Genomic DNA, 10359 nt, shown 5'->3' with positions numbered 1-10359 from the left:
GTTCCCGTTCCTCGTCCCGGGCTCCCAAGAGTAGTGATGCGCGTTGAAGTCACCCGCGATCAAAGCTCGCTCCGGGGGTTTGAGTTCTAGCAGTATCCCTGTTGTGCGGCTGTGGGGGTCGCGGGGTTGTCTGTACACGTTGACGATAGTCGTCGTTTTGTCGACCACCAGCCACAGTACGTCTCTCGTGTGGACAGGCCTCTGCTGCTCCACCGTCATCCCTATCCCTTTGCGTGTGTAGGTCAATACTCTTGGTCTGGTTCCTTCGCTGTCCCAGAAGTCGACCGGGACGAAAGAGTCGAAACCCGGGTGCGTGTTCAGTTGCACGTTTCCGTCCTTCCAGCCCGTCCAGGGTTCCTGGACGAGGACCACATCTATCTGAGCCTCCCAGCAGAGCTGCAGGAAAGCCGTGTGCGCCGGGGAGATCTTTCCGACGTTGCCCTGCGCAACGCGTAGCATCCGTGGGGTCGCCGCTCTCGGCTTACGTCTCCGAGTCGAGTTCGAGGTGGGTGTAGGCATTCGCGACGTTGTAGTTTGGCTTCTGTGCTGCCCGTTGGCTCCTGCTTGGCATGGGTAGCACGGGACGGTCGATGGAGGTGTTGTCGGGGGAGTCTTCGCCTTCGCCTTCGTCCGCCTCGTCTTCATCCATGCTGCTGCTGTCAGTGCTTCCGTCACCGAGGCAAACGATCGAGCTTGCGGAGGGCGTTCTCGTGCGCGCGCGCTTGGCGCCGGGTTGCTGGTTCTGGCTGGTGGAGGTAGGGACGCCTGCCGCCTCCTGGCTACTGTCGGATCGAGTAGCCTTGTACAGAGTGTCCGATGCTTTCTGGCCGGCCTTCCGGATCCGAGCCCGCTCCTTTCGACCGGGAAGGGAGACGACGCCGTTTACGACCGAGGGCCTCGCTGGGCAGTCTGTGTGGCCGGCTTGGAAGGGGCCGCAGCAGTTGGGACACTGGGGCCTGGCCATGCAAGGTCCCGTTTCGTGTGAGTCGGAAGGTCTTCCGCAGTTGCTGCAAGTCGGTCGTCGTCCGCAGAACCGGTTGGCGTGGTAGCCCTGGCAGCCGGGGTCATGTCGGATGAGCGTCCTTCGTTTTTTGATGGGCAGAGATCTGCCGCTTTGGTTGAAGAGCCTGAAGGGCGTGACCTCTGATGTGAATGATATGAGCCAAGATATTTCGTTCGTGACTGGGTTGGGCCCAAGGCGGGACGGTCGAGCAAGGACAGGCTTCTGTCCTGTCTGTGCGAAGACCTCATCTTCAACGAGTGTGGCTGGGTCCAGGACGTCCCCGCCAATGCTGTGTAGTTTTGTTGGGCATCGCGGCACAACGTATGTGTGCCACTTGATAGGCGTCTCGACTTGGTGGGCGCCGAGGCATTCCGCCAGCTTTGCCTTACTTGTAAGTAGTCTTTCCTGTATTTGCTTGTTTCGCGGCTTCAGAGAGTAACCTGTGCTGATATGGTAGACGTGGGGAAGGTCCGCTAGCCCCAGGCCAACGGCCTTACAGACGATCTGTCGTACGGCGAACGGTGCGATCTTCCGAGCGGCCGCTAAGCTTTCTTCCGGGACGCGGGCAAAGATGCGGAGGTCCTCCTTCGGCTGCGCCTGCGGCTGATCCTCGGCGGGGAGTGTGGCCTTCGGGCGGGCAGAGCTCTGGCAGCTCTGGCCGCTCCGGGTCGCCGCAGTGGTGTTGCCCGCCATCGGTGCGACGACAGCCGCCCAACTCCGGGCCGCTATTGGGCTTGTCTCGTGATTGATCAGTCTCTTGAGGGTTTGAATGACATAGGCAGTGGCTTCTTTCGCGATCTGCTTTCTAGAACCGTCAAAGCTGGCGACAACGCTGTCGACGGACCGTGCAATGGTCAGAAAGACGTCTTTCCGTGCCTCGTACTGTCTAGCTTCTTCTGCAAGGGCTGTCAAGACGGACCCTGTGGCAGATCCGCTCGGAGCAGATGCGGTAGAGGCTGCGGGCCCCTCGGCCGAGGTAGGGGCGTCGGTGGTGGCATCAAGCTGGCTTCCCGTTAGGCTGGGCCGGGTCGGCTGTGCCTCGGCGTCGCGGCGTCGCTTAGCTCTTGAGGTGGGGTTCGGCTCCGGAGGTGTCCCGGGGCCTGGTTCGGGGTCGGCTTGGTCGGCCGACATCAGTCCGGTGCCCGACGGCGGCTGTGAGGCCATCGCGGATGCGGGCTCCGGCAAGGGGAGGTGAAGAGTTTTCGGCTGTTAGTAATTTGGTGGTAGGCTCACTCATTCACTAACAGCAGATGCCAAGAAAAATTAGGCGAGAGGGAAGTTGTCGGACTTGGTGTGTCACCTAGGCAGATGGCCTTCAGTATGTATGACTCTATAATACTAGACCTGCCAATTATACTTGGACCCGACTTACATTTCAAGTGAAGTCGAACACATCGTAAACTTGAGAGGGCGTTAGCACCATCTTGAGACGCAAAAGGAGTTGACATTTGAATTGAACATACCATGACTGCCGTTTGGAACGGCTGATTCCTCTTCGCGGCGTCTGGTCACGCTGCTCTGGTTCATATGCCCCTGTTTGAACCTCAGATGAACTGATGGACATTTTCACTGTCAATACCGGGAAGAAGTGGTACACGCTGCTCTTGACATGGTTGTTTTTGCTCCTTGTAAGAGACATGTGCGTTGTGCCGGAGAGAGCGTGTTGATTTTGGGCCCACCAACGATAGCCGTAAAGGCAGGTGGGGCCGATGATACAAAAGGCAATTTGGCTCCGATCCCCCACTTGGGATCGGAGCGATTTTACCTTTCTGAGCTTCACACTACATACACACACCATCTCAAGCAGCTTCAAGTCTCAGTCGCTACTACTTCACCCAACGACGTGACACCAAAGCCATCAACAGAGACACGAGGTGAAAGCCCGTTTCCAGCACAGCCTAGACTGCGTTTCACGGGAGTTTTGCTCAACAAATAGCTGCCCTTAGGCCTGCTTGACTCTCTCCGTTCAAATAATGCTATATCGATCCTTGTTCGTGTAAAGTATGTGGCGCTTAACTTGCGCAGGATTTCTCGCGAAGCTTGAGAGCGGAATAGTCATGCATCGCAGCAAACTGTTGCATCTCTAAGCGCTTGCAATTCAATTAGCGTTGGCGACTTGGTTGTATGGCTGTTGTTAGCGCGCCGCTAACTTCAACGCCTTATTCAGATGAAAACCAGAGGGTAACGATTTTGCCTCAAAAGCTTCCTTGTTTTGGATGGGTCTTGAGAGTAAAACTTCACAACCGGCTGGTCGGAATAGCGGAATAGTGTTGTACGAAGATGACTAGCACCAACCAGGGTTTAAAGGAGGAACAAGATGGTTTAAGATGATGAGCTCTGGAAAAATCATGACAAACTATGCAACTAACAGATATTTATGACTAATGTGCATTAGGTCCGGCTTTCGGGAGCGATGCAGACCCACATTCATCACTTTCCCCACAACACCACCACACAATCGACGAGCGCGTCAGCCTTTTTCGGGTTTCGAGTCAACTACACTCTTAGTGAATGCGAGTTCAACGCCCTCAATGATGCTGAACGAAACGGGAGGATGCATGGACAGGAAAATCCTTCCGGAGGGCAATCTGGACAAGTTTGGTATGCTAATCCGAGCTGAAGAGGAACCAAGAGAACCCCACCGGATGATCAAGCTGCTAATAAGTTTAATAGTGACCGCTACCGGCGGTAAGTAATCGTCAAACGAAAGTTCCTTGTAGATCCATGGCAAACTTGATCCATCTGCGTCCGATGCTCGAGGCTGACTTGCGTCCTTTCTCTTTCAGGAGGAAAATCCGATGTCATGGCGATGGCGAAAAGGTAAGTTGGCTGTCTCTCCTACGCAACCTGCTCAAATCCAGACTTTTGAAACTAAACATTTTCCAATTGGTAGTGTACGCCTTGTATCACTGCAGGCGTGGCCTGCATTGTGTCAACGAAGCTGAAACGCAATAGAAAGAGGAAGAGGTAAGTTATTATATACATAATATATCAAAAAGCCTAAGAACCCGCGACCGAATAGATCGAGGTGGGCAATGATTTCTTTGCTGACCGTCGCTTCTAGTTACTACGAAAATGAAGCAATTGAGGAAAATCATGACGATTCCGCAGCTTCAAAGACACCTGAGGCTCATGGCAGCAATGTTGACTCGGCTTCCCTTTCTCTCTCTCAAGACACAAGGAACTCACAGCCAATCGTTTCAGAGCACTCACATCGGAGTACACTCACAAGTAACGCTGGCCCGAGGGCTTCATCGGCCTGGCAGCGAAGTAAAGAGGCTGCCTCAAACGCGAAGTCGAGGCCAATGCCGGAACCGGTGATCGGCCACATGGGCCGACTTGTGTCCAATGACGACCAGACAGCTATGTTTGCAGGGTCGTCAACGGGCGTGCATTTTATCAGCCAGGCTGAGCAGCAGTTGCAAATGCTACGGATCCACACCGAAACGTTCCCAAGCAGCATCTATAGTATTTATCTTCACAACATATGGGGCCCATCGCCCAAGGGTCTGGAGTCGCAGGTTGTCGCTGCTATGATCTCCCAACTTCCGCTTGATGCTGCTGGTATCCTCGAGGCGACCATCGACCACTGGACACCATTGTATCCGATTGTACATAAACACTCCACCGTTGAGGCTTTACATCGGCTGAATGATGACCCTGAACACGGCGATATCAGTTTCTTGTACCAGGTTCTAGGTCTACTTGCTCTAGGAACATTGGGACATCCAGGCTCCTGCGTTCAGAGCCACCGGCATTTCCTCTGCCTTTCTGAAAAATACTATGCCATATCCGCTGCGTTGGTGAATCAGCTTCAGGATCGACCGTCTTTACCGACGCTCCAAGGGTTAGAGATTGCCCAGATCTATCTCCAGCTATCATCTCGCTACTCAGCTGCGTCGCAACTAGGAGGCATGGCTACAAGAATGGCACAGAACCTTGGACTACATCGCCACTCTCAGAGGTTCAAATTCGATCCTTTGGAGACAGAACTCCGGCGGCGCGTGTGGTGGTGCCAATACTCTCTTGATACGTAGGTATTTGGAAGACCGGCCTGCTTGTCGGGTGTCTTGACTAATTCTTTCCCATCAGATTCTCCAGCGCTTACCATGGAATGCCAAGGTTGATACGCGACCAGGACGTGGACACAGACTTACCCTCCCGTGTTGACCACGACCAAGTATCGCGTGAGAGCGTGGTCTTCCCCTTACCCGGCGAAAGATCCCAAGTCGACACGGCTCTCTGCATGTTCAAACTTGCAGTCATTGTGGGAGAAGCTCTGGAGAAGTTGTACTCGACGACTAGACGGCGCGGCGGGATAGCGAAAATTACACAACTGCAAGCTGAACTTACATTGTGGGAGCGGATGTTACCAACAGACAAGCTCGCAGACTTGGAAGACGATGGCGCTGACTTGCCCTTGACGGTTTCGATCGACAACTTCGAGGTGGCTTTCCTACGCACTGCATTCTACAACGCAACGGTGCATGTCCATCGGCCTGCACTTGCTTTCACAACCGCCGATCCTCAATTTCAAGTTTCTCTGCAGGCATGCGGTCGTGCTTCGGTTGAGCTGATAAGACTGACTGCTGCGGTTGTGTTGGGCTCGGCCGTGGAGATGGATGCCCCAAGGATAGATTCCATCATCATCGCACATCTCTATCCAAACGGGTTGCACATGTTGTGGCAGGCGGGTCTGACAATATTGTTTGCGAGGTGGAAAGGCCACCCACTCGCTGGAGACGAGGAGGCAGAAGACTTGGTGAAGACATGCGCTACAACTTTACGTCATTTAAGAGCTGACGACTCCAACGGGTACATCACTCAATGTGCCGACGTTCTCGACATGCTCCGGACGAAGACCTTCTCAGCTAGAGAAGCCCAACAGCCGGTACTTGACCAGCTGCAATGGAATGTCTGGGATTGGCCGATGGCATCGGCGCTGGAGCTCGCAAATACCTTGGATGCCATGCCATTGGACCTTCAATTCGAACCAAGCATGGGCTTATGAGATTTTACTGTCCGCTAGGTATGGCTGGTTGGATGTGTGCAAAACGGCTTGAGCTATCGGGGCGTGGATGGTACACATGGGTGGGCCTCAAGCTTCAGTCACATTCCTGAATGCAAAGTGTGTCGAAGAAAGAAACATCGAGTCGTATTTGCGACCATGCTGAGGGCGCTAGAATTGAAGAGTTGTGGTCTGAATGTACGACAGATTCGATTCTATACTGTTTGTCATCTTCCTAACGACGATCACATCAAATGTGCACTCGGTACCCTCAACAAGCATTTCTCACCAGCCCCTCTTTTCCTCCAAACCCATGCCGGAAGACTTTATGCGACCGTCCCAAAGATCTGGCTCCTGCATCGTGAACCCACGGTGCCCACACTCCAGGGTCTTGAGGTTGATCCGATCTAAGTCTGAGAGGGGCCCATAATCTTATTGATCAACTGAATGCTGTCGGAACGACTTTCTGTGTGTTGGAAGTTAATTGCCACAGCCCGCAAGCTCGAGCTGTGCCCATCGGAGGAATTTGTTTGGCTAGCTCAATTCAAGATGTCACGAAAACGAAGCAGTGGGAGCAAAGTTGAGAAATGAGGCGTAAGATTCGTACCAGGCTGAGCCCGGCTTGCAGTCTAGCTCGCTTGTCTAGATGAAATGTCTATGTGTCTATATCCTCCCAAAAAAAAAAATGATCAACCCAAACTCCTGTCCAAATATTTCGACGGGGGAATATAATGCCAAGTGGCGTTGATGGCAATCAACTCCTTATAATGTCCTGGATGGACGACGTGCGGAGTTCGTCACGCCGGCAATGCAAATGGCTGTTCCAATGCTCTCAGGATGGAGGAAAGCTCAGTTGTTTGCTGGAAGATCCAGCGGTGGGTGTTGCCAAACTGAAGGGGCCCTCAGGCCAAATGTCTTGATGAGACATTATTTACTCCTTGTGCAGGGAACCGGTAACGTAATTCTCGGCACCGAGGGCGTCGATGACAGCCATGTCCTCCTGGGAGAGCTCGAAGTCAAAGGACTCGAAGTTGGACTGGATGCGGTGGGCAGTCAGGGACTTGGGGAGGACAATGTTGCCGCGGGTAGCGTTCCAGTTGAGGAGGATCTGAGCAGGGCTCTTGCCGTACTTCTCGGCGATCTTGCCAATGGTAGGGTCCTCGAGCTTGTTGCCGCGAGCGAGGGGAGAGTAGGCCTCAATGGCGATGCCGTGCTTGCGGCAGGTGTCGACGAGGTCCTGGCGCTGGCAGAAGGGGTGAACTTCGATCTGGTTGACGGCGGGGACAACGGTGGTCTCCTGGAGAAGTTCCTCAATGTGGTGAGAGCTGAAGTTGGAGACACCAATGGAGCGGACCTTGCCGAGACGCTGGGCAGTCTCGAGAGCTCTCCAGGAAGCGAGGCGCTTCTCCTTGTCATCTGAGGGGGAGTGGATAAGGTAGAGGTCGAAGTACTCGAGCTGGAACTTCTCGAGGGAGTCGCAGAGAGCCTTGAAGGTGGCCTCGTAGCCGTGGTCGGCGTCCCAAAGCTTGGTGGTCACGAAGACCTCGGATCTGGGGGTGTTGGTCTTCTGGAACCACTGCTTCAGGGCACGGCCGCAAGCCTCTTCGTTGGCATATCTGGCGGCGGAGTCAATGTGGCGGTAGCCGGCGTCGAGGGCGGCGATGACGGCGTCCTCAGTCTCCTGGCCGTTGGGAGCCTTGTAGACACCGAGAGCGATCTGGGGGATTTCGTTGCCGTCGTTGAGGCGGACGGTGAGGCGAGGAGAGTCGCAAGGGGAGGCGTATCCAGAGTCTTGGCGAGTAGGCATAACCTTCTCCATGCCGAGCTCAGGCTGACGGGTAGCGAATTGGGCGGCCATTTTGAATGATGTTGATGTTGTAGTTGATGCTGAGGAGTGAAGAGTTCTATGGGTATCAAGAGAAGAAATTGTTGGGGTGGTTGAGGCCGTTGATTGTGATTGATGTGTGAGTGATGTTCAAAGAGAAACAGCAGATGTCGCCGAGTTATCTATTCCTTTTTATCCTTTTCGACGTTTCGCTCTCTGTGTCTAATTACCACAGTTGATTCTGATTACCATTTTCGGACCGATGGCGTCCTCTGTTGTCGCCAGCCGCGGACCCGCCGTGAATGTCCCGTCTGTGCTGGGTTGATGCCCCCCGTCTTGGATGGGACCCGTTCTCCAACATGTTGCCCCGTACTCCGTACAGATTATTGAGGGTCGGTGCCTCCTTGCGAGTGCTTGGTGCTACCTGGTGTTGAGTCGGTATCTCGATGTCGACTTCGAGTCGGTGCCGGCGGTTCCCAGTCGGTATTCGTCCGTTGTCTCAACGGTACCAGGTTGATGCCCCGTTATCTCTGGGCCTTTGACCCGCTGCTACTGGAGCCAATGACGTAGAGCTTCTCCGCCGATGCTGGGCCGTTGCTCCGCCGGTGAATGGGCCGATGACGTGCCGTGTCTCCGCCGACGCTGCGCCGATGAACGACGTCCGAGTCAGGGTGTCCTCGGTCTCTCTGACGGCAATACGGTGTCTATTGTGGGAGGTGGAGGCAGGCCTCAGATCGTATTTCCCACCGCCAAAGCCCCGATAACTGGCTGCTAACCTCGATTCATGTGGTACGTGTCTAGCGGGATAAGCGAGGTATCAGATGAATTGACTGTTCTGAACCTTCTGTTATGAGGCTCAACTATAGCAATAGATCGGATTGTTAAGCCTCAAGATTTTCGGCGGCTGTGGCGAATATCGGCCTTGACATTAGCGCAAATCTTACACTCAAAGTGAGAAATTTTACGACGCAAGAGAGGGAAAAACTGGAGCCCGCTGCAGGAATCGCTGCAGTGATCCCAAATTCCTACAAGCCAAGCCTCGAGGAACCAAGGTACTATGTTCGGTCAATTATTCCCGAGGACAAACTATCCACACACTAGGCGCCGTTTCAGCCGCAGACGGATAGACACGCGAGGCATCGACGAGGCACAGCAATCGGCATCGATATCGAGTTGAACGTTAGGGGGGTTTGGCAGACGACGTTTCCACGTACACACTGGGTCAGTTTGCAAGATTCATTACGAAAGTACGTACAATATCCTGGGTAAGGTGTATTGTGTAAAATGGAAAAGCCGCACTAAGCGACAGACGCAACTTGGCCCGTTATGACGTCAAGCTGCCGACGGCATCACGGTGGAAGTGGACCATTGTAAAACGTGGTGCAGCTTATGCCCCATCAGAAGATGGATCTCTGAAGCCCGAGAAGTTCCCGCAAATGCTCATGTTGAGTGCGAAATGCGTGGTGCAGGTACGAGTTCAGGACACCGGAGTCCACCCCGTCAAACGAGCGTTGAAGTCGTGGAACGGGACTACGGATGCGCTACACAGGACGGGATGACATGGCATGGATGTTGAGATGGGGTGTGGGAGGCAAGATGGATGCGAGTCGCGACTTTTGCCATTTCACATGTACATTTGCAATGTATCTCGCATTGTTGAAAGGCAAAGACTGGAAAAGTTGTTCTAGCGTCTTGTCGCTTGAGCCCTTTTGGGACAAACTCCTTCATCCCTGCCACACATCGATGATTGGCCCTGCCTCCCAGCAAGACTCAGGAACGTGGTTTCAGACTTTTCGCTGATGTCATTGGAACCTTGGGAGGGTCCTGATGTATCGCGGTCACTGGTAGGGCGAAATTGAGGGATTCCGGGAGGTAAATGGAGACAAGAGATGAAAGCACTGAAGCAGATGGAGGCATGTTGCCTGCAGGACCCCTATCGGGAGTGTTCGGAAGGGCCCGCTCTTTCTTCAGCCTGGGCAGCCAATGTCAAGGTCTGTATCAATGGGTTGCCTCTTCAGAAGTTCTGTGCGTTTGCAACAACTTGATAGCCATTGGATTCTGCACCTTGTCTTATCGGCGGAAGTCCATCTGTCCTGTCCCATCTTGACCGGGGCAGCTCTACGCAGTATGTATCAGACTTGAGTGCGTTGCTTGGTGTCGGTCGTGTCGGTGTCGCCAGCGGTACAGAGTGTCCCTTCTCAATAGTACATGTAGATTTGGTCAAGGATTGGCGGACAGAGTTTTCTCAATGTCTCTGCTCTGAGCAACAATCATCTGCAAGGTAGACAGATAGCCAACGGAGGTACACCGACTAACCAAGACAATCCAAATGGCAAATCCGGCTCCGAAGGCTAAGGCGGTAGGGCCCAGCGATCAACGGCTTGTCCAAAGAAGATTTTCACATGTATGCCAAGTTGACAGCCAAACAGCCCAGCAAGTTGGAAGCGCCTACTACATACCGGGTAGTAGATCGGCAGGAGACGCCCGGATTGTCCTCTGGTCCGACACAAGCACACACACACA

The 10359-nt window shown here is 53.8% G+C and overlaps 2 protein-coding genes across 2 annotated transcripts; one reads left to right on the top strand and one right to left on the bottom strand.

Annotated features, from left to right (window-relative positions):
• Positions 1–4308: 4308 nt before the first annotated feature.
• On the top strand, positions 4309–6014 carry BDZ83DRAFT_757245 (fungal-specific transcription factor domain-containing protein; the record flags this gene model as incomplete). Its single annotated transcript, XM_060514870.1, has 2 exons — positions 4309–5036; positions 5096–6014. 2 exons carry the CDS (start codon positions 4309–4311, stop codon positions 6012–6014), a joined length of 1647 nt encoding a protein of 548 aa, XP_060359194.1.
• Positions 6015–6942: 928 nt separating this feature from the next.
• Positions 6943–7869, bottom strand: BDZ83DRAFT_757244 (aldo/keto reductase; the record flags this gene model as incomplete). The annotated part of the gene is made up of 1 exon (XM_060514869.1): positions 6943–7869. One exon carries the CDS (start codon positions 7867–7869, stop codon positions 6943–6945), a length of 927 nt encoding a protein of 308 aa, XP_060359193.1.
• Between the last annotated feature and the right edge of the window lie 2490 nt (positions 7870–10359).

Source organism: Colletotrichum acutatum (assembly GCF_030867785.1).
Source record: "Colletotrichum acutatum strain CBS 112980 chromosome Unknown BDZ83scaffold_156, whole genome shotgun sequence".
NCBI classification, from domain to species: Eukaryota; Fungi; Ascomycota; class Sordariomycetes; order Glomerellales; family Glomerellaceae; genus Colletotrichum; species Colletotrichum acutatum.
The sequence above is the reverse complement of the archived record's forward strand: the minus strand, read 5'-3'. Positions and strand labels throughout refer to the sequence as shown.